The sequence below is a fragment of the Camelus bactrianus genome, chromosome 25 (genome assembly GCF_048773025.1).
Source record: "Camelus bactrianus isolate YW-2024 breed Bactrian camel chromosome 25, ASM4877302v1, whole genome shotgun sequence".
Classification (NCBI taxonomy): Eukaryota; Metazoa; Chordata; class Mammalia; order Artiodactyla; family Camelidae; genus Camelus; species Camelus bactrianus.
The window spans coordinates 1,332,103-1,357,176 of record NC_133563.1 but is presented as its reverse complement, the minus strand read 5'-3'; the positions used below and the strand labels follow the sequence as shown (position 1 = coordinate 1,357,176).

Genomic DNA, 25,074 nt, shown 5'->3' with positions numbered 1-25,074 from the left:
TGAACAAAAGACAACTAATCAAGCCTTATTTTCTTATTAGGAACATGAAACCAGTCATCGTGCTTCAAGACGTTCAATTATCCTCTGTACAAATCTGAGGAGATGGGCTGTTTTTTTTCTAAAGCTAATTGTTACACTTTTCCATTCAATACCGAATCACCCAATACAGCAAAAATACTAAGTTTATAATGTGAAAATGCTTCACAGATCCATTGAAGAGTGCGCATCCATGTTCACCAGCTGCACAAGCGCGTTAGACCTGAGATTACAGGTTTTTTGTTAGAATTTGGTGATGCTCATTCATTTTGACACTGTAAATATAAGGTTGAAAATTCCACTGTTTTTCTGAGATGTCCTAATAATTATGCAGCCATTAATTTGTTTAGAAACATTGGCCCTACAGAGTAGTCTATTACCAGCCTGCTCAGAAAACTTACTAACCTAAAATGCAGAAGTAAGATAAAATATATCCCCAGGTTTAAAGTAACACATGCAAAAATATGTTTCATGAGCACAGGTTTTGCCAAGCCCTTTTCCAGACCGCAAGGTGAAAATGGTAACTCCAAGTATCGACTGTTGGTTACAATTATTTTGATGTCTGCTTTACACATTTCAAATCCAAGTTTCTCTTTGGCATTAGTGCCATTATTTATATAACTACTATATTATCACGACTTATCTTCTCAGTGATTTCAATCTATGGCATTGAATTTTAAAATCTTTTCCGATCACTCACTTTTCCCTATTTCCTTAAATAATTAGACCTATTGAATTTTCAAGTGTCCTACTAGGCTCATGGAGGCTGTTAAGGTTTTTTTCCATCATTTCTATATTTTCAAATATACCCATTAACAAGATTAGTTCAGATGTACTAGAAACTCCATGAAACTGTCTTTTATGCCCCCATCCATATTCAATCTTTTACTCTTTTAAGATCCTTTGGCAATGTATTTCCCCTTCTCTGTGGTACTTATCATTTTGTACCTTGTATTATAGTTTTAGTATTTGTATTTTATTTATGTAATAGACTTCAGCCTTCTAAAGAACTGGGACTATGTAAAATGTATCTTTACATTGTCACACGCTTTTAAGTCTTCTCTGTCTACTAAATTCTCAATTAAAATTTGTTCAATAAATGATGGAAACAAAAAGAAAAGAGAGAATGGTCTTTTTTAGAGGCAAATATAAGGCTTGCAGCCAGTGGAGGCCCCTGTCATTGTGTTTAAATCTATTCATTCTCATGTTTAGTTTTCAGTGGTCTAAGTATGATGCCCTAACATGGGGTCATATGAAAACATTCAACTTGCCTTTCTTGACGGGTTTGCTCCTCTGTAGTTTCCATGGCACATTCCAGAGAATTCTGGAGCGACTGCAGCTGATTCAAGGTCTCTTTCAATAAAAATCGAGTTACAAATTGTTCCAAATTGGAAGCCTCTTGGTAGTCCTAAGGATGACAAAACAAATGCAATCAGAAGTTACGGTAGGAAAAAATAACCAGGAAGGTTTTTCCTCGTGTATCCATCCATCTCAGATTAACCCTCCCAAAAAAGAGACAAAGAGGACAGAAGACGTGTTGGGCCCTGGAAACTGGGGCAGAGCTCTCTTCTACCCACGAGAAGCTGAATAACAGAGCTGCAGAAATGAATGGAATATCTCATCGCCCATTGCACCTGCCTCATGATTAGAAAAAAAAAGGACTCTACTCAGTTGAATTATGGAATAGACATCTGCAGCAAAGGAGAAAAATGATCTGGAGAAAAGGCTGGAATGTGACTAACTCTGGATTTGTTTTCTGTTATCGACTAAATGTAGTCTCATGTCAGCAACTGGCTTAATTCCCTCTTAATGTATTTATTATGCCTGGTTTGCATTACACTGAAGCCAAAGGAAATTATGTGTAGTTATCTCAAAATTCAGAAAACGTTAGGCTTGGAATATTTAAACAGTTTACTAAATACGCTAATGTCTCTCCTTCAGGAACTTTACTCCAAACTCATCTGCATCTAACTTCTGGTGCAACATCTCAGCCACAAGTACCATTCATCCAAACAGCCCCACATGTATAGAGACCATCGCAAACACAACAGCTACACTTGCCAGAACGGAGTTTAGGTACAGGCGGGTTGTGGATGGCGCCACTTCCTGCTGTCATCCTCTAATGTCTCAGGGAGAACCAAGAAAGAAAATAAAACCTGGTTGGCATGGAATTAAACGGTGTCAGAACCACTTTTTCAGGTCATGGGACTAGCCAGCTAAATCTGATTTTCTAGAGTCTCAGGTGGAAATGACAGATGTTAAGTTCAGTCAAGGACAGGATTTATTTGGCTCCGTTACTAAACAAAAATGATTATTTCACGGTTGAAAATACAAATCTGAAAGGAGTGATGGTAATGCCAGGAAATACAATGTGCTAGGGATTCTTGGGGCCGTGGTTGTAAACCCAAGCAAACAAGATTTAGTTAATTAACCTTTCTGGGTGTCAGGTCTCTCTCTTCCTTACAAATCAGACTGAGGACTCTGGCATACTTCCAAACTCAAAAATATTCTGCACTTCTATCAACTCTAAACTAGGAAATATGGAACCTCTGGCCTCCTGATGCAAGTTTCTTTGGAATTTGTCATAGAAAACTTCATTTCTTTCCTATTTTAAAATCATAAAAGGTTTCAATCATTAGTCTCTTTTTAAAAGTTCTTTTTTGTTTTTGCAGGTGAACAACACAGGAAATTTTCTTGTCATCGTATCTTAGTTAAAAATTTAAAACTTTAACGTCTTTAAACTCCAACTAACAACTAACTATAAAACAAAATATTACATGCTATAGTAACTATATGGACTTTGGTGAGTTAATTCAAGATAAAAACTACACAAAATATTTCATGTGGTCAAATAGCTTGCCATTCAGTGGCAATAAAAGCTTCAAAAATTATTTCTCACTGTGTTTATAGAGTTGAGTAAAACTATGAGATGAAAAGAAAATGTGATGATAGAAAAAGAAGGTGTGCCTGATTCGTTACCCACAGTTCTTCCATTTTCCTAAAGCATAGGTTTAAAATAAAGTATATTAAAATGATGAGAAGGCATAATTGTGTAGTGAGAGATCATGCCAACTGTATGTGGCTCTCAGTATACACTGCACTAATATAAAGCAAATGATGAAAGCGTTAATTCTTATTTGCAGACACCACGTCAAAGTGAAGGAAGTATGCATTTATTGCGCTATGCAGCACTGCACTGGCCTTATTCTTTCCTTCCTCACTGAAATGTTAAATATTTGTCGTGTCAGAACTGTATGAAGGGAGATTTTGTTTTTGCGTTATCCAATTTAAACACTCTGGTCACTGCTATTGATTTTAGCTTCTGAGAGGCAAAGGTCACGCCTTATGCTTCTGTAAGCCTGTGGTGCCCAAAGCAGATACTCATTCAACACTTGAATGTTTGCACGTGATCTCCTAACTCTGAGAATTGATTGTATTTGCTACTGTGGTCTCATGTACAAAGACTTTGGTGATGTTAGAGTTAGATACTTAAGGACAGTTAAAATCAGACAACTGGCTGCTCCATCGTTGTCCTATCATAGCAAATTAAGAAATGGTTATGCTGAGATTTGCCTCTCATCTTGAGAATTTGCCAGCCTCATTTAGCGACTCTCCGGATAAAATTGAGATGGCACAACCCAAGTGGTACATTTGACAGAAATGCTGATGCCTTGACATCGAGAGGAGTGGTGGGGAGGTTTAAGCCTTGGGGGATTCAGTTTTTTTAGTCAGTTTTGAAGATCTGCTGTTATGCACTGCCCTTGATGCTAAGGAGAAAAAAAAGCTTGTTTTCCAATATTCCCATCTATCCTTCCAAATTCAGCTGGTGGCATTGTCTGTGTATTGCCTTTCCTCCCTTGAACCACCACTTTCCTTCACAGGATTAGGCACACACCCTTTCCCCTCTGTGTGTTCCTGTAACACTTTTCTCCTCCTAGGGTACACATTTAGCATTTTTCTGTTGTAATACATTGCTTGCTTGTCTGTCTCCGCCATCCTAGGTTAGCTCTTTAAAGACTAGGGAATGAGTCTTAGTCATCTCTGCCTCCAGAATGCCCAGAACAAAGCCTGGCTCACAGCACCTGATCCAGAAATGCTTAAAGCCTACACGAGGAACGTGGGACAACGTGGAGATTCAGGCACGGGGGGGAGTGCCTGAGCTCTTCCCAGTCACCAGCTGCCTTCCCCTGCGTCTAGCCCTGGCTGGTGGCAGACGCTGCTGCCCAGCTTGCCCAGTTATGTGGGCTCTACAACAAAGGGAAACACAGCTTTACTTTTAACAGATTGTTTGTCCTTATTTCATTTTCTGGACCATTTGTTAGACTTCTTTCCTCCCCTCTTTCTGGATCCTGGGGTTTAGGACTGCAAACCCAGCTGGCGCAGCTCCACTCTCCTTTTCCTTCTCTCAGATATGCAGCACGTGTTCCCTTGGAAGGCAGCGGCAAAAGAAGCAGATGGAAAATTAAATAGATAGCAAGCTGGAAAATGTCAAAGCCTGGTTCTTTTTATTCTCAACAAATGTATTGGTTGTGAAGGTATAAAAAAGGGATCTTTGCATGCTGAACTCCCAAAAAAACTGATATGTTGACCTAAGGCATGTGTTCCTTTGAGCAAACCTCAGAATCTGAGAGATTGGTAGAAAGAACTTTTATTGGTCTAATAATGCAGTAAAAAAAAATATACAGGTGTTACCTGATACCCAGATTATGCCTCTTTTTCCAAACACAGGAAAGTCCTTCATGTCTATTAAAAAGGATGTGGGCAAATGAAGGCTAACAGTATATTTCAGAGATCCCAATAATGTTCATTCAAGTCACTAATATGTGTTCAATTAATAATTAAGTGGAAATTGTTAATAAAGATTTATTACTATTTCCATTTGTGCCTTTGGAGAACCAGAATATAAATATTTCAACCCACATACTTCCTTTGTGTGGAGCTGGAACGGGGCTGGGAGTCATTCAAGTGAGATTCTTTGCATTAGAAGCAGGATGCTTTGGAAATCAGGGTTCTTTGAAGACTACCTGTGCATTTTACCTGTCAGATCATCCCTTAGAAAGCAAGCTCTTGCCAATCTGGGTGACAGAAGAGTGGAAACCTTTGCCATTAGCCCACTATGAATCATCTAGGTTAATTACAAAAATCAGAGCAGAGTCTTCCCTGTTTGTATCTGCTCTATTTAAAAGTTAATCAAGTCAACGACATCCAGTCTCAGTGTCTCCTTGTCTGTGAGATCAGATACGATCCCATGCAGCAGGAGGTAGGCTTCTGACTGCCTTTTGATCTGAGTCCCAGGAGCTCTCCCTGTTGTGTGAGACATCTGTGCCAGCTTTGATAACAGGAAAAAATTCACTTTTTACAAAGATTCTTTTTTTCTCTCTTTTTCTACTGCCTCCCAAACTGTTACTTTTTAAATACTAACTGGCTTACACTATTGTCTATGTCTTATTTCTTTAAACATTCTTACACTTTCATTTTTAAATGACACACTTTTAAAATTAGGAGAATACCATATCAAGATTAAGACTTAATAAAATAAAAAAGTAAAGAACTGGTCCTTAATTGGAGTCTTGCAAACAGACTGAGGTTAAGTTCAGATAGGTCTCTGGAAATCTTAGATGACAGAACAACAGATCAAAATATTTTCAAACTGCAGATTCCCAAGAATTAAGTGAATTGTAGTTTTGCAGGTTAGCAAAAGAGAAAATAAGGCTCTAATTTTGGAATAAAATGTTATCAAATAACCAATAAATTTAAATAATATCTAAGTCCTATCTTAACTAGATGTTCTTTGTTAGAAATCAGAAAATATTTCACCAGCACCCCAATGTTCACAGCAGCACTATTTACAATAGCCCAGACATGGAAACAACCTAAATGTCCATCAACAGATGACTGGATAAAGAAGATGTGGTTTATTTATATGATGGAATACTATTCAGCCATAAAAACACAACATAATGCCATTTGCAGCAACATTGATGTCCCTGCACTGAGGCAGCCCCGAGGGACTGCAGGGGGCTGCACGCTGTGCCTGGGAGGGCATACGGAACAGAACAACCTCAGTCTCCCATAAATTGCGAAAAAAGCAAAGCAAGAGGGCTGGTGTGCCCTGTGGGGAGGGGCACCGTAACCTTTCTCTCCTCAGACCGGCAGCGCCATTACTGGTACTTCTCCCGAGAAGAGAGGCGGGGCGCAGCCACAGCCGCCATCTCCTCCTGTGCGCAGCGCCCGGGCGGGGGCGGGGCCAAGACCTGAATCCACACAGGGGGCTCCGCAACCTCATAGGCAAGACTGAGACTTGTTTACAGCCCGAGGCAGATAGGATCTTTCTGCCCTGGTACCTCAGAGAACTCGTGCCTCCAAGACAAACAAGGAGCTGAGATTTGGGGCCATTCTGTGGTCTTCCCCGATCCCGCCTTCGGAGCACCGACCCGAGGCGGAGCGGGCAGCTGCACAGAGCAGCAGTAGCAACCAGTACCTGGAGAGGGCGGGCGGCCACCCACCCTTCTGGCAGGAACGCAACACATGACCGCAGTGCTGGGAGGGGGCCTGAGCCGCCCACCTGCCTCGCCTGAGCACAGCATCTGACTGCGGCATCTGCAGGGGGAGTGACCTGCCTGCCTACCACGAAAGAGAGCAGCACCTGACCCAGTGTTGGGAGGGGGTGCGATCTGCTTGACTGACAGGCACTGGGAGAGGCACAGACGAGGGCACCAACGGAGGACCTCTGGAAACAGCAAGCTGAGTTTGTGAAACAGGGCGAAGACAGACTTCTCGATAAAAACCATCAAGAGCTCACAGTCTCCAGGAGAACACATCCTTTTTTTAAAAATCTTTTTTATATCTGTTTTATTTTCTATTACCTTTTTAATCTTTACTTTTTAAACAGTTGTATATGTTTACAGTTTTAATCCCTTTTAAATTTTTCTCTTAAAACTTATTACTATTATTTTTTAAAAATCCACCTCATTTCATTTTTAATTCTTTTGGTCTTGACCTCCTGTTATTGATTATTCACAGGTTTCAAATATTGATTTTTTATTTTTTCCTCCTTTTTATTAAGGTTTTTAAAAGATGTCTCAACTCGATTGCTATTTTGCTTCAACTTGCTCTTCTATTATTGATTATACAGTTTTCAAACCTTTTCCCCCCCACTGTTAAAATTCTTTTATCTTTTGTTAAAATCTGTTCTATTTTCTATTACCTTTTAAAAATTTACTTTTGCAACAATTGTATGTGTCTCCAGTTTAAATCCATTTAAAATTTTTCTTTTAAAATATTTTTATTTTTATTTGTACTACTTTTAAAAATCCACTTCATTGCATTTTTATTTCTCTTGGTTTTGATCTCCTGTTATTGATTATACACAGGTCTCAAATATTGTTTTCTGATCTTTTCTCCTTTTTTTAAGGTTTTTAAAAGACATCTCACTCAAATGCTATTCTGCTTCAATTTGCTCTTCTATTACTGATTATACACTGTTTAAAAACCTTTTTTTCTCCTTTCTTTCAAAATTCTCTTTTTTTTAAAGTTTTATTCCTGCATAGGCTTTAGATAGATAAATAAGGACCACAACAGATAACTGATACTCCATAAGCCACAGTGCCAGAGAGGTATGAGCAATATGAAGAAGCAGAGGAACCACTCCCAATTAAAAGATCAAGAGAAGTCCCCTGAAAGCATGATCAATGAAATAGACATTGATGGCCTACTAGATCAAGATTTCAAAAAAGGAGCGATCAAAGTACTGAAGAAACTAAAAGAGATAGTGTTTAGAGACATAAAATATGTCAAAAATAAAATTGAAGCTACAAAGAAGAGCCAAGTAGAATTGGTAAATTCATTGGCTGACATGAGAACTGATCTAAAGGCTGTGCAAAGCAGGCTAGATAATGCAGAGGAACAAATAAGTGACCTAGAAGAAGGACAACAGAAAGCACCCAATCAGAACAGCTGAGAGAAAAACAAATAAAATCTGATGAAAACAATATAAGGAACCTATGGGATAATATAAAGTGTGCCAATCTACACATAATAGGGGTTCCAGAAGGGGAAGAAAGAACAAAGGGGATTGAAAAAGTATTTGAAAAAATCAAGAATGAAAACTTCCCAAACCTAAAGAAGGAATCAGATATCCAAGTACAGGAGGCTCAGAGGGTCCCAAACAGGAAGAACCCAAACAGACCCACACCAAGACATATCATAATCAAGATGGCCAGAGTCAAGGATAAAGAAATGATCCTGAAGGCAGCAAGAGAAAAACAAAGAATGAATTACAAGGGAACCCTCATAAGGCTCTCAGCTGATTTCTCTACAAAAACACTATAGGCCAGGTGGGAGTGGCAAGATATACTTAAAGTCCTGAATGAAAAAAAGATGCAGCCTAGGATACTCTATGCAGCAAGGCTATCCTTTAGAATAGAAGGAGAGATAAAGAACTTCACAGACAAGCAAAAACTAAAAGAGTTTAGCAACACTAAACCCATGCTAAAAGAAATATTGACAGGTCTAGTCTAAATAGAAAAGCAGCAGGATATTACAAAAACGAGAAACGCATAACTGGAAAGGCGATAACTACAATAAACACAAAATTGTAAAACAAGACATTAAGAGTGGGAGAGGGAAGCAAAAAAATATGGAGTATTTTTTTTTCTTTTTCTTTTAAACTTTTTGTTCTCAGTAGGATGGGTTTCAGATTACAGTACTATCTGTTCAGCATAAACAGTTATAGTAATAGGTTAATAGACTTACAAAAAAGGGTAACCACAAGCCAAAAACTCACAAGTGAGTCACAAAAACTAAATAAAATCCACGATAATACAAAGGAAAATTAACAAACCACAAAATAAAGAAGAAAGGAACAAAGAGGAAATACCAAATCAACTGCAAAAATAAGTTCAAAATGGCAATAAATACTCATCTATCATTAATTACTGTAAATGTTAATGGGCCAAATGCTCCAGTCAAAAGACATATAGTGGCAGACTGGATAATAAAGCAAGAACCTTCAATATGCTGCATACCAGAGACCCACTTTAGGGAGAAGGACACATATAGATTGAGAGTGAAAGGATGGAAAAGGATATTCCATGCAAATGGGAAAGCCAAAAACTCAGGTGTAGCAGTACTGATTTCAGACAAAATAGACTTTAAAACAAGGGCTATACGGAAAGATAAAGAAGGACATTTTATAATGATTAAAGGAGTAATACAAGATGAGGAAATTACACTCATTAATATATATGCACCCAATATAGGAGCACCTAAGTACATAAAACAACTACTAACAGAGATAAAGGGAGAAACTGATGGGAATACAATCATTGTTGGAGAGTTTAACACCACATTAACATCACTAGACAGATCTTCCAGATAGAAAATAAATAAGGCAACAGAGAAATTAAATAATACAATAGAAAAATTAGATTTCGTAGATATTTTCAGAGCATTACACCCTCAAAAACTAGGATATACATTCTTTTCAAGTGCACATGGAATATTTTCTAGGATTGATCATGTACTTGGGCACAAAAGAAGCCTCAACAATTTTAAGAAGATAGAAATTATCTCAAGCATCTTTACTGACCACAATGCCATGAAACTAGAAATCAACTATAGAGAAACAAAGGAGAAAAAAAGGAAAGCATGGAGATTAAACAACATGTTATTAAAAAATCACCAGGTCAATGTTGAAATCAAAGTTGAAATTAAAAAGTACCTTGAGACAAATGAAAATGAAAATACAACCACACAAAACTTATGGGACGCAGCAAAGGCAGTGCTAAGAGGGAAGTTTATAGTGATACAGGCCTTCCTCAAAAAAGAAGAACAATCTCAAATAAACAATCTGACCTACCAGCTAAAAGAATTAGAAAAAGAAGAGCAAAAAACCCCAAAAGGTAGCAGAAGGAAGGAAATAATAAAAATCAGGGAGGAAATAACAGAGAGATTAAAAAAACAATAGAAAAAAATCAATCAAACCAAAAGCTGGTTTTTTTGAAAGAGTAAATAAAATTGACAAACCTCTGGCCAAACTCACAAAGAAGGAAGAAGTGCACAAATTAGCAAAATAAGAAAGGAAAATGGAGAAATTACAACAAATAACATAGAAATACAGAATATCATATGAGAATATTATGAAAAACTACATGGAACCAAAATGGATAACCTAGAGGAGATGGACAAGTTTCTGGAAACATACAGTCCACCAAGACTGAATCAAAAAGAAACTGAACACTTGAACAAACCGATCACTAGAAATGAAATCTAATTAGCAATAAAAAACCTCCCTACAAATTAAAGTCCAGAACCGGATGGCTTCACCAGAGAATTCTATCAAACATACAAAGAAGAACTCATACCAGTCCTTCTCAAACTCTTTCAGAAGATTGAAAAAGAGGGAATACTCTCAAACTCATTCTATGAAGCCACCATCACCATGATACCAAAACCAGGCAAAGACACCACCAAAAAAGAGAATTAGAGACCAATATCACTGATGAACATAGATGCAAAAATCCTTACCAAACTACTAGCAAATAGAATCCAACAGAACATAAAAAAGATTATACATCATGATCAAGTGGGTTCATCCCAGGGACACAGGGGTGGTTCAACATATGCAAATCAATCAATGTAATACATCACATCAACAAGTGAAAGGACAAAAACCACATGATCATCTCAACCGATGCAGAAAAAGCATTTGATAGAATTCAACACCCATTTATGATAAAAACTCTCACCAAAGTGGGTATAGAGGGAACATATCTCAACATAATAAAAGCTATATATGACAAACCTACAGCCAGCATAGTACTCAATGGTGAGAAACTCAAAAGCTTCCCACTAAAATCTGGGACAAGACAAGGCTGCCCACTATCACCACTCCTATTCAACATAGTCTTGGAAGTCCTGGCCACAACAATCCAGCAAGAGAGAGAAATAAAAGGGATCCAAATTGGAAAAGAAGAGGTAAAAGTGTCACTATATGCAGATGACATGATACTATATATAGAAAACCCTAAAACATCCACACACAAACTACTAGAAATAATTGAAGAATTCAGCAAGGTAGCAGGTTACAAGAGTAACGTTCAAAAATCAGTTGCATTTCTTTACACTAATGATGAATCAACAGAAAAAGAAAGTAAAGAAACAATCTCCTTTAAAATAGCATTCAAAGTAATAAAATACCTAGGAATAAATCTAACCAAGGAGGTGAAAGAATTATAGACGGAGAACTGTAAAACACTGATTAAGAAAATTAAAGAAGACTTTAAAAAATGGAAAAGATATCCCATGCTGCTGGATTGGAAGAATTAATATTGTTAAAACGGTCACACTGCCCAAAGCAATCTATAGATTTAATGCAATCCCTATCAAGTTACCCAGGACATATTTCACAGAACTAGAACAAATTATAATAAAATCTATATGAACAAAAAAGATCTAGAATTGCCAAAGCATTACTGAAGAAACAGAAAGAGGCTGGAGGATTAACTCTCCCAGACTTCAGACAATACTACAGAGCTACAGTAATGAAGACAGCATGGTATTGGTACAAAAACAGATATATGGACCAATGGAACAGAACAGAGCGCCCAGAAATAAACCCACAAACTTTTGGTCAACTAATCTTTGACAAAGGAGGCAAGAATACACAATGGAATAAAGACAGTCTCTTCAGCAAATGGTGTTCAGAAAACTGGACAGCAGCATGTAAATGAATGAAGCTAGAACACTCCCTTACACCATACACAAAAATCAACTCAAAATGGATCAAAGACTTAAACATAAGACAAGATACAATAAACCTCTTAGAAGAAAATGTAGGCAAAACATTATCTGACATACATCTCAAAAATATTCTCTTAGAAAAGTCTACCCAAGCAATAGAAATAAAAGCAAGAATAAACAAATGGGGCCTAATGAAAATTACAAGCTTCTGCACAGCAAAGGAAACCATAAGTAAACAAAATGACAACCTACAGAATGGGAGAAAATTTTTGCAAATGAAACTGACAAAGGCTTGATCTCCAGAATATATAAGCAGCTCACACGATTTAATAAGAAAAAAAACAAACAACCCAATCCAAAAATGGGCAGAAGACCTAAACAAGCAATTCTCCAAGGAAGAAATTCAAATGATCCATAGGAACCTGAAGAAATGCTCACTATCACTAATTATCAGAGAAATGCAAATCAAAACTACAATGAGGTATCACCTCACACCAATCAGAATGGCCACCATTCAAAAGTCCACAAGTGACAAATGCTGGAGAGGCTGTGGAGAAAAGGGAACCTTCCTACACTGCTGGTAGGAATGCAAGTTGGTGCAGCCACTGTGGAAAATTGTATGGAGATTCCTCAAAAGACTAGGAATAGACTTACCGTATGACCCAGGAATCCTGCTCCTGGGCATATATCCAGAAGAAACCCTACTTCAAAATGACACCTGCACCCCAATGTTCATAGCAGCACTATTTACAATAGCCAAGACATGGAAACAGCCTAAATGTCCATCAACAGATGACTAGATAAAGAAGAAGTTGTATATTTATACAATGGAATACTATTCAGCCATAAAAACTGACAACATAACGTCATTTGCAGCAACATGGATGTTCCTGGAGAATCTCATCCTAAGTGAAGTAAGCCAGAAAGAGGAAGAAAAATACCATGAGATCGCTCATATGCAGAATCTAAATAAAAAACAAAAAACAAAAATACAAAACAGAAACAGACTCATAAACAGAGAATACAAACTCGTGGTTGCCAGGGGGACAGGGGGTGGGAAGGGACTGGGATTTCAAAATGTGGAATAGAAAAACAAGATTGTACTGTATAGCACAGGGAAATATATACAGGATCTTGTGGTGGCTCATAGCGAAAGAGAACGTGACAATGAATGTATGTATGTTCATGTATAACTGAAAAATTGTGCTCTACACTGGAATTTGACACAACATTGTAAAATGACTATAACTCAATAAAAAAGTGAAAAAAAGACCACAGAGCTGTATTTATGCATAAATGGGGCTGAATATATGTTTGTTGATGTTGATAATAAAATATCACCAGAGTTCCTTCTTTCAAATAGGCTACTTTCCACATTATTGCTCATACATTTTTCTTTGACTATAATTTTTATGCACATGAAATACCTCAAGGGTAACATTCACTTGTAACTTGTCTCCCCCTAAACAGTTTATGTGTCAGATGATCACATATTTTAACCACAGTCTTACATTATTGAGAGTAAATAGGCCTAAGTCACTGAATTTGTCAGACAAATGCATCTTCAAAACATCATATATTACCTGTTTTCAAAAACAAATTATCCTTGTTTTTGATCCAAGCAAACTCTGTGACAGAAGGAATAATTGGGTATTAAAATATTGTGAGAATTGCCAAATGGTGTAATGCATGGGAAACAGTAGATACCTAATATATATAAGCACTAATACATTTTTGGATATAATTTGCCTTTGTGACCCATTTATGAATAAAATACCAAAGTACTACAGGAACTTTTTATTCAGGAACAAATATTCCTAGGAGTGAATCACTTCTTCAGAATAATAAATAGGCAAATATTTTTATCCAATGAGACTTAAAAATAGATCAAGATGGCAGAGTAAGAGAACACAGAGCTCACTACACTCGATGAGCACATCAAAAATACATATACACGTGGAGCAACTCTCACTGAAAACAAACTGGAGCCTGGCAGAAAGGGTCTTACACCCTGGGCTGTAAAGAAGGATCCACAGAGTTGGGAAGGAAGAGAAGAGAAGAGAAGCAATCAAGTTGAAATCCATGCCCCTTGCAGGTGACACAGAAGAGGATCACGGATTCAGGGATCCTCCCTGGGGAGTGGGTTCAAGCCACATGCTTGGCACCCAGCCCTGCGGTCCAACACTGGGAAGATAAGGCCTCTCAGCTGGTTTGAAAACCAGTGGGATTTACCAGAGGGTTATAAGAAACCAAGAGTTCTTCTGAAGAGCATGCACACACTTGCTTACCCTCCTGGGACAGCATGGATGAAGTGGTCTGAAAACTGCCCAGGGCTGTGGCTGGCTTCCTGCTCCTGCCCCAGTGGGTACCCCAGCCAGCCCTGGCAGCCTGCTCCACGCTCTCTTACTCTGGCATAGCTCTCAACTAATGCAAAGGCTGCTGCTGCCAAGAAAAGCATGCACACTTAGTGAGAATGGAGCTGGCTCAGGCCCAACCCTGCCTCTGAACACAGAAGGGCAGCCATTGCTGGCATGCATGCAGAGGCAGCAGACTGAGGGCTGCCTGAGGCTCTGACTGGCTTGCTGGGACTGTTGAAGTGTGCGCCCCAGTCCAGGTGCCTGCACCAGCCCCTCTTGCTCCAGAGCTGCCCTGCACTAGGGCAGAGGTAGTATTGATGGGGTGAGTGTGCACACTTCAAAGGAAAGGAATCAGCTCAGACCTGAACCTCAAAAATTGTTCCAGCACCTGTTGCCCCACTGCTGCCCCAAACAGGGCTGTGAGTATCACCGAGCACCAAAGAGGCCCCAGCTCACACCTGTCTCCATCTCCAGCCCATCTCACCACCAAGGCAGCAGCTGCCAACACATCCCAAGAGAAGACATGACCCATATTCATTTCAGACTCAGTTCTCCCACCCATAGGGATGCCCCCCACAAGGACACCATTCAAGAACAGAAAACTATTTCACGAAATTTCAGAGGTGAGAAGTTTAAGCAAAATTCAAAGAGAGAGGATTATGTTTCAAATAAAGTATAAGAAAAGAACCTAATAAAACAGAGATAAATACTTTACCACATAAAGAGTTCAGAGCACTAGTAATAAGAATCCTAACTGAACTAGGGAAAAGAATAGATGAGCACAGTGCGATCTTTGACAAGAACTAGAACATATTACGAATGACCAGTCAGAGCTGAAGAACACACTAACTGACAAGAAAAATAACTAGAAGTAATTAACATCAGTCTAGGTGACACAGAAGAAAGCGTGCACAATCTGAAAGACAGAATAATGGAAGTCACCCCATCAGAACAGGAGAGGAAAAGCAAATTTACAAAAGTGAGAACAGTTTAGGGGACCTCTGAGACAACATCAAGCACCGATGTATAATATAATTGCCATTAGTTACAAGATGCGTCATTATTTTGATATTTGGTACACCAGTAGAAAATTAAAATATTTGCAATTAAACTTTATACACCTTTCCAGTGCAAGACGCACCCCAACTTCGTAGATGTTAAAAACTGAAAAAATCTGCATCTTAGAAACTGAAAAAATACACATTCTAGAAATTGATGAAATATGGTGTATTGTCACATTGCAATATGGTACCTACCGACAGCAAGCTGTACAAATGATCTCTTTGCACCTGTAATGTCATACAACAGTGTCCTACACTGGGAAATCTGAGATGTTATAGTGAGAGACAGCACCCACCACTTCTGCAATACATTCAAGAAAGTGAATGGTCACTATATGAAGAAACAGGCTATAGTTTGAAACTACAGCCTTGGCTTGCCTTTTCTTAAAATTGGGTTTGTATCAAGGCTTGTTTTAAGGATATATACATAGGCTGAGGAGAGAGTTGAAATCTTCGTGAGCGTCCTAAAATTAATTCAAGTGTTCGCGGTGGGAGTGTTTCCATGGTATTATCTAGCTAACATAATGCAGCCTGCTAACGCTCACACACACACACACACACACCCTCCGGGGTGGATTACAAGAAATAAAGACTCCCCCAGTTTACAGATGATTAAAAATGCATGGAGCACATATATAAAAGACAAGTGGATTATACTGTGTTCTTCCTGAAAAAGTCTTCTATATGATTATACAGGCTATTTAAAATCAGTTCTTAGTGCCTATTTTCAAACCCATAAATTGGAAGGTAATATTTACATTTAAAAATTTCTTGAAAGCTCCATTTTGGCAATAGGATTAGTTTCATATCTTTAAAAAGTTACTATAAAGTGGTAGATATATTATGACAAATATTATTTTAAATGCACGGCAGAGTTTCTAAGAAAGAGAAAACCAAGAATGTCCAAAATGAACAGGAAACTGAGAAACAGCCTCATAATGTAGCACCGAAATCCCTGCTGTCCTGCGTGCATTTTCTTTACCTAGAAACTTCAAGTTTCATATTTTAACAACTTCTGGGGAAGCCAGAGGTGAGTCAAGGTAGAGGGTTGGAATTGAAGCACACAAAGGACCAGCACCCGTGGATAAAGGAAAATGACAAATAAACTGTCTCAGTCTTAGCTATGGGTGCAAAAAAACTCCTGAAAATGTACCTCATTCCACATTAGAGTTGGAAGTTCAATTTCTCTACCTTCATGGTCCAGGGGATGCCTGAAGTGACGGATGAACTTCAAGTGGTTCCGTACTAGCAGTATCCCAGGGCATTTGTCATAAACAGAAACATACATTCTCTGTCTGTGGAATGCATCATCAAACCGTATTTCTCAGACCACCTAAGTATGAATTCAAAGTTTTAAAAAAACTTTAATTATCCATGCTTCCAAACTGCACAAAGAAAAAGGAGGTTCCAGGGAAGAATTTACGATTTTCAGTGGAAAACAGGTGGCATTTACTAGTTATGATGACTTTGTACTTTGGATGTGGATTTGCTGGATCTTTCTTTATAGTAAGACATCAACTGCTTAAAAAAAAATCCAGGAAACATTTGAAGAGGCGCATTTTAAGAGGTGCAAACAGTTTGAAAGAAGGAATCAAACTCTTGAACTCAATGTACTAGATAAGTTTGTAAATAAACTTAGGGCATAAAAAAAAGGTAACTGAAAATGAGAAAAGAATGAAAAACTATGCCAAAAGATGAGGCAGATTTCAAAAGAAGTAATAAGAACTTCAAAAAATGAATTAAACACTTAATGGGTAGGTTAAATAGATTAGATACAGATAGAGATAATCAGGGAACTAGGCTATATATCTGAAGTAATTATCCAAAGTGAAGTACAGAGATGGACTATATGAAATAGAAGAGACAAAGGAGAAAATGAGAGGGTCTAACTTCTATAAATAGAATTCCAAGAGGTGAATAAAGATCAGAAAAGAGGTAATAGCTGAGGTGGAAAGGGTATATACAGCTCAGTAGTAAAGAATAGATTTAGCATGCACAGGGTCCTGGGTTCACTCCCCAGTACCTCCATTAAAATATCAATAAATAAACCGAATTACCTCCCCCTTCATGCTCAAAATAAGAAAGTAAAAAAAAAAAAAATTAGAAATAGCTGAGAATTTTGCAGCCTTGAACAAAAGCCTTATGCCTGAGATTCAGGAATCACAGCAAATGCTAAGCCTCATAAATGAAAAAGAAATCACGCACCTAGAAGCAATATAGTAAAACTTCTTTAATATACTAACTACTAACTACATATTTTATTCTTTCTCTCCTTTGTTGAGGAATTCACAGCGGAAACATGAATAAATCATTGGTCCAACTCCCTCTGGTAACACGTGCAGCTGTTAACCAAGCTGCCTTGCTTTCCCACCTGCTACCAGGCAGAGGTGGTTCCAATCACAGCCTCTCACCTTAGAGCTCACCACAGGTAAGTGGTGAATCATTCCCAGTGTCCCTTAAACTCCAGGGTGCAAGTGATAAACGTTCTGCTCGGGTCCCTTGAAGCCCTCCACTAACAAGGACAAAGATGAGTGGAAACCAGAATTGCCTGACACCGCACCTTACAATTCTCAATAAGCAAAAAGAAGTTCAGTCATTTTTCGTAGGCTATGTTGGGTTTTCCCCTACTCACTCTGAAGTTTCTAGTCTTACATTTTGTCATTTTTTTCTATGATGTATTCTGACTTTCCTTATTGATTTATAGGATTTCTTTAAGAGTTCTTGAAACTGGTACTTTGACAGTTGAGTTTTGCAAATATGTTCTCCTGGCTTGGGATTTTTCTTTTCCAAATTCTAAGTGCTGTCTTTTGATGTACAATGTTCCTGAACACAATGAATTGAACATTATTGTTCATAACACATCACACACGTATAGTCTGTGTTTTGTATTGTGTTTAAATATCCTCATATACTCCCAAGTTATTGAACTATTTTCTTATATGATAAGACTCTTCCTCTATACATTCTGAACAGGCCTCTCACAAATCAGGTTTTATACATTTTCTAACTATTGTTGGTTTATAGATATAAAATTTATTTTTATATTTATAGCTCTTCTTGCTAAATTCTCGTATTAATTCCTCCTGGAACTCTGCTTAGAGGTGTGTGGCAACTTCTCACTCAGCCCTTATGTCTCTTAATCTTTTATATTTTCCAGGTCTTTGTCTCCCTGAGCCACAGTCCATGATAAGTTCATTTCTGTCTCCCAGTTCACTTATCCTTTTTTTTTTTTCACTGTATATAATCTACTATTAAACTAGTCTTCTGATTTTTTTTTGTATTCCTAGCAATCATTTTCTTTCTCAAATTTGTTTTGTCTTTTTATGTGTATTCATTCTAATTTCTCATTAATCCCACCATGTATTTATAAAAATATATTAACATTTATTCTCTAGTTGATAATTTCAATGTGTTAAGTTTTTCTGTGTTTTGAGATTTTTTTACTACCGGCTTATATTATTTGCAAGAGTATGCTGTGGAAGTTATTTGACATCTAGATTTATGGCCGTGATTCCCACTATTCTGTCTTCCAGCTCTCTGATCCATTCTGAATCATTTAGTCTATTATTGATTCCTTCTAGTGTATTTTTACTTAGTTACTGCTATTTTTTATTCGAGTTTGGTTGTCTTTGTATTTTATAACTCTGTTAAAAGCGTCCTACTTCTCACTCTGCGCATCCGTTCTCCTCCTGATTCCTTTGATCATCTTTCAGTCATTACTCTGAACTCTTTCTTGGGTGGACTGCTATCTCCACTTCATTTAGTTCGTCCTTCTGGTGTTTTATCTTGTTCCTTCATCTGGAACATATTCCTCTGCCACCTCATTTTGTCTACGCTGGTAGTCGTATTTTTATGTATGTAGTACTTTAGTTACGTTTCTCGACCTTGGAGAAGTGGCCTTCTGTAGGAGATGTGCTGTGCACCCTGGCAGCGCACTCCCCTCCTGTCACCCAAGCTGTGTGCCCTAGGGTTCTCCCCTCAAGAGAGCTGTGTGGGTCCTCTGCTGAGGCGGGCTATGTGGGTGGTCTGGTGGGCCCCCTAGTCTGGTAGGTTGACAGGCCTTCCCTTGTATGGATGCTGCTGGATGCTGTTTAGTGAGGCTGGTCATGAGGCAGCTGGTTTCAGAACCCCAGGGCAGCCCAGGACTAGGGCTGGCTCACTGCTGGGCAGAGTGAGGGTCCAGAAGACTTGGGCTGTTGCCCACCCACCAGCAGGTGAAGCCAGATCCGGGGGTTAGTGATGAGCTAGTGGCAGGGAGAGCTGGCTCCTGGAGTCTGGCTGCAGTCCCAGGATCCCAGAGCTCGGAGGTCATTTGGTGTGTGTGGGGGAGGTGACCCCTGATACAGTTGAGTGTGGGTGCTGGGGCACCCTGAAAGTTTCTTTGCCCTACCAGCGGGCAGAGCCAGGGCCCAGCTGGTGCCAGGGCAGGGTCTGGCCTGCTGTTGATGGGCTTGGCCCACAGGCTGTGGGATTGTTGTTTCCTTGCTTCTGGTGTGTGCCCCCTGGTGGGTGAGGCTGGTCCAGAAGCTAGCGCAGGCTTCCTGGTGGGAAGGGCCTGTGCCTGCCCACTGGTAGGGGGAGCTGCCTTGGCCTTCTGATGGGCAGGCCCGTGGCTGAGGGCACATCTAGAGCCCATGCTAAGGGCTTAGGAAGTCTTTAGGCCACCAGTCTGCTGATGGGTGGGGCTGTGTCCCCACCCCATTAGTTGTCTGGCATGAGGTGTCCCAGCACTGCTGTCTACAGGCTGTGGGTTGGGTCAGGTCCTGGCGCCATTAAGCCAAGATGGCAGCCTCAGCAGTGTATTCACTCCTAAACACTCCCAAACACGTCTGCCACCAGTGTCCCTGTCCCCAGGGTGAGCCACAGCCACCCCCCCCCCACCTCCCCAGGAGACTCTCCAACACCAGCAGGTAGATCTGGCCCAGGCTCTTATCAAGTTACTGCTTTTGCTGGTCCCGGTGCATGTGAGATTTTCTATGCCCCCCGTGAGACTGAAGTCTCTGTCTATCCTCGTCCTGTGGAGCGACTGCAGTTGAGCTCCAGGGGCCTCCAAAGCCAGATGCTCTGGGGCTCCTTCTCCTGGTGCCCAGCCCCCAGCTGAGGAGCCTGGTGTGGAGCTCAGAACCTCACTCCTCTAGGCGAACTTCTGCAATATAATTATTCTCCAGCTTGTGGGTTGCCCATCCAGGGGGAATGGGATTTGAATATATCCCTAGTCCACCCCTCCTACTTGTCTTGTTGTGGTTCTGTCTTTATGTGTTTAGGTGTGAAAGACCTCCCTGGTAGTTTTCAGTCTTCTACAGTTGTCCTGCAGATAGTTCTGATTTTAGTGTGCTCATGAGAAGAGGTTACTATATCAAAATTTTAAACTAAAAAATAAGCAGCTTTAACTTTTAAAGTAATTTGTTTAGTATAAATTAGAAAACATAGATAAGCAACATAAACTATCAAAAAAATAATTCTTAAACTGCATTGTGATGTTGGTTGTACAACACTATACATTTGTTAAAAATTATTTAATTGTATACTTACAATTGGTACATTTTATTATATGTAAATTTTATCTCAGTAAGGCTATTAAAAATATCTATAACATATTGTTTATTTTCCAAAAATAACTTTATTTTTCAATCAGCTATTTGCTCTTAAAATATATGCATCTTTCCATGTCCATGAATGTGCATTTCCAATAGAATTTTAAGTGTCTGCATAGAATATTTTTGTGTATTAATAATGTATTGATCTAATCTCATACTGTTGGACATTTAGATAGTTTCTAATTTTTCTTATGCACAATTATATGATGAACATTCTTGCACATATACTGAATTATTTCCCTAGGCACACTTCGAGGAATGGAATTGGTAGGTGAAATGATATATAAAACAAAAAACTTTTACAGTCTTCATTGTCTTGTGTTTTTAAATGAACATTATTATTTTAAACAATTTTTATTGATGCAATTATATTTTACTGTCAATTTAATGTTTGATTATAGGTAAGTTTGAACATTAATACAGACTATAACGTATGTGTGTGTGTTGTGTGTAAGTATGTTACAATCATATAAAGAGAGCCCTATTGCATTTGTAAGCACAACATAATTAAATTAATTTCTTTTCTACAAATATACTTAAATAGTGATACATTTTATAGCAGAACAATTTGGAAGCTTCAATAAATGAGCACTGTGGTTTTCTAGAAAGAAGATGGGCTTTGAAATTAAGAGACCCCAGTTTCTTACTCTTAAGTGAATAAACAGGAGAGTGACATCACCAATATGGTGGAGTAGGAAGACCTAGACCCTCATTTTCCTACAAATACACAGGTTCAATAACAATTCATGGATAAATTTCCTTTGTGAAAAGTCCAGAAACTAGTTGAGAGGCTCCTGCACCCTGGGAAAGTCAGACTAACCGAAGTTAAATATGGAGATTGGGACACCTTCTCACCAGAGTTGCCTGGCCTTAGCACAGAGCCATAAGATCAGAAAGAGATCCCTGGATCCTAGCTTCTCTCCTGCGAGGAGAAAGGATGATTTGTGTGTCTCGTATCCCTCCTTTTCTGAGGGCGTCTCCTCAGAGGACTATCTTCTGTCATGCCAGTCTCGGTTCTTTGACAGGCCTGGTGCAGTCTGGCCACCTGGGGAGAACCAAGATGGCCAACTTGGCTGAGATGTCACTGATCCTCCCATCTGCTCAACAGAGTGAGTGGATGAAAAAATCCCAGCGCTCAGCCTCCCCGGTGGAGGAGAAAGAGCTGGAGGATGAAAGCGTTGACCCATGAATCTAATACCTCAGCATTTCCAGCACTGCTCAAGAACTGACATCTGTCTTGCCAGTCTTGGAGCTCTGATGGCTCTGGCACAGTCTAGTCATGTTGGGAGAATGGAGACATGGTTTCGGCTGGCAGATGGCACAGATCTTCCCCTGTGCTTAGCACGGAGTGAGTGGGTAGACAGTCCTAGCTCTCAGCTTTCGCCTGGGGAGGGAAAAAGTTGATTTGTGAGTCCAGTGCCTCAACTTCTCTGGGGATTCACAAAAGAACTGCCTCTCTCTTGCCAGTCTAGGAATTCTGATGGTTCTGGTGAAGCCTAACAACCTGGGGGAGAATGGAGACAGAAGTTTGGCCTGGTACAATTAACACCCCTTCCCCCTGGCTTCAGCTCAGGAGAGTGGAGGAAAAAACACAGCTGCCTGCTTGTCCCTGGGGAGAGAAAGAGCTGGCAGAAGCCACAAGAATGTCTGACTGAGCTGACTGGTGGGGGTCTTCTCCAGTATGAGGCCATCCCATGAAGACTGGCAGAGGTGGCTACTTTGTCTAATGAGCAGACACACCAACACAGAGAGTCAGGAAAATGAAGAACCGAAGATGTTCCAAAATAACAACATAAATCTTCAAAAACCAACCATAATAAAATGAGTTCTCATACTCAGGAAAAAGAAATCTGATTAAAAAATGTCAGGGGATCTGAATAAGCATTTTTCCAAGGGAGACATATATATGGCAAACAGGTGCATGAAAAGAATCTCAAAGTCAATAATTATCAGGAAAATGCAAATCAAAACCATGAGATATCACCTCACATGTGTTAAAGTGGCTATTATAAAAAAGACAAGAAATAACAAGTGTTGGTGACAATGTGGAGAAAAGGGAATCCTTGTTCATTGTTGGCGGGGATATAAATTGGTGCAACCACTGTGGTATGAAAGTTCCTCAAAAAATTAAAAATAGAACTATCACATGATCTAGCAATTCCATTTCTGGGTATTCAGCTGAAGAAAAAGAAAACACTAACTTGAAAAGATATCTACATTCTTATTTTCATTGCAGCACTATTTACAATAGTTAAGGCATGAAAACAACTTAAGTATTCATCAATGGATGAATGAATAAAGAAGATGTGATACATACACACACACACTCAGAAACAATGGAATATTATTCAGCCATAAAAAGCAAGGGACCCCTGTCATTAACATCAACATGGATGGACCTCAAGGGTATTATGCTAAGTGAAATAAGTCAGGCAGAGAGAGACAGATGCTACATGACCTCACTTATATGTGGAAGCTAACAGAAACCCAAAACCTAAACTCATAAATACAGAGAACAGATTGGTTGTTCCTTGCTAGGGGAGGGAGGGTGCAAAATAGTGAAGTGGGTCAAAAGGTACAAACTTCCAGTTATAAAACAGTAAGTCTTAGAAATATAATATACAGCATGGTGACTATAGTTAATAATACTCTGTTTCATGTTTGAAAGTTGCTTAGAGAGTAAATCTTAAAAGGTTTCATCACAAGAAAGAAAAATTTTGTAACTATGTGTGGTGATGGAAATTAACTAAACTTATTGTGGTGATCATTTCCCAACAAATACAAATATTGAATCACTATGCTGTACATCTGAAACAAATATAACATTGTATGTTAGTTATATCTCAGCTAAAAAAATAAACGGACATATATGATTTACATGACAGAGAATTCAAAATAACTGTCATAAAGATGTTCACTGAAGCCAAGAGAACAACACATGGAAAGATGGAGAATTTCAACAAAGAGACAGAAAATGTTTAAAGTACCAAACAGAAATCTTGGGGGTGAAGTGAGTAACTGACATATTCACTACAGAAGTTCAACATCAGACTAGATGAATCAGAAGAAAGGATCAATGAACTCGAAGAAAAGTCATTGGAAATAATTCAGAGGAGCAAAAAGAAAAAAGAATTTTAAAGAGTAAAGAAAGCTTATAAGACTTATAGAACAAAATCAAGTGGATCAATGCACATACTATGGGAATCCTATAAGAAGAAGAAAGGGAGAAAGGGTCAGAAAACTTATTCAAAAAAATAATGGTTGAAAATTTCCCAAATCTGGGGAAGGAAATGAACATCCAGATCCAAGGGTCCCAAAAGACACATATAAGATGAACCCAAAGAAATCCACACCAATTAACATTATAATCAAGTTGTCACAATTTTAAGATGAGGAGTGAGTTTTGAACGCAGCAAAAAATGCAACCTGTCATGAACTAGGGAATCACGTAATACTATGAGCAGATTTTCAGCAGAAAGCTTGCAAGCTAGAAGAGAGTGGGGTAACACATTCAAAGTGCTGAAAGAAAGAAAGAAAAAAAAAACCCTGAAAACCAGTAACAGTATCTATACCCTGTGAAACTCTCCTTCAAAAATGAAGGAGAAATAAAGACTTCCAGACAAACAAAAGCTGAAGGCATTTTATTCATCACTAGATCCGCCTTACAAGAAGTGCTAAAGTGAATTTTTCAAGTTGAAATGAAAGCACATTAGACATGATAACATAATAAAGTATAAAACTTATTGGTAAAGGTAAATATATAAATTTTCGGTCAAGATGGCAGAGTGGTAGGACCACGAGCTCGCCTCTCCTCGTGACTATGATGAAATCACAACTGACTGCTAGACAACCATCAAGAAAAACAAAGAATGGAACCTAGCAAAGAAGATCATCTTCAACTGGAAACATAAAGAGGGAACCACAGCAGGATGGTAAGAGGGGCGTGCTCACAATATAACCTGACCCCATACCCACTGGGTGGGTGACCCACAAGCTGAAGAATAATTAAGTCACAGAGGCCCTCCCACAGGAGTGAGAGCTCTGAGCCCCACATCAGGCTCCCCAGCCCGGGTTCCAGCATTGGGAGGAGAAGGAGACTCCAGGACACCTGGTTTTGAATGCCAGTGGGGCTTAACTCTAGGAGCCTCATGAGAGTTGGGGAAACAGAGACTTCATTCTCTTGAGAAGCGTACAAAGAATTTCACGTGTGCCAGGTCCAAGGGCAGAGGCAGTGATTTCATAGGAACCTGGGCCAGGCCTGCCTGCTGGATTTGGAGGGTC

General features: G+C 39.1%; 1 protein-coding gene across 1 annotated transcript in view; it reads right to left on the bottom strand.

Annotated features, from left to right (window-relative positions):
- Nucleotides 1-25,074, bottom strand: part of NECAB1 (N-terminal EF-hand calcium binding protein 1) — a 234,460-nt gene that overhangs the window by 61,601 nt on the left and 147,785 nt on the right. Inside the window, exon 6 of the mRNA XM_010968406.3 lies at nucleotides 1,308-1,444. Within this exon, the coding sequence (XP_010966708.1) occupies nucleotides 1,308-1,444 (137 nt within the window). The remainder of the gene's footprint in view (nucleotides 1-1,307; nucleotides 1,445-25,074) is intronic.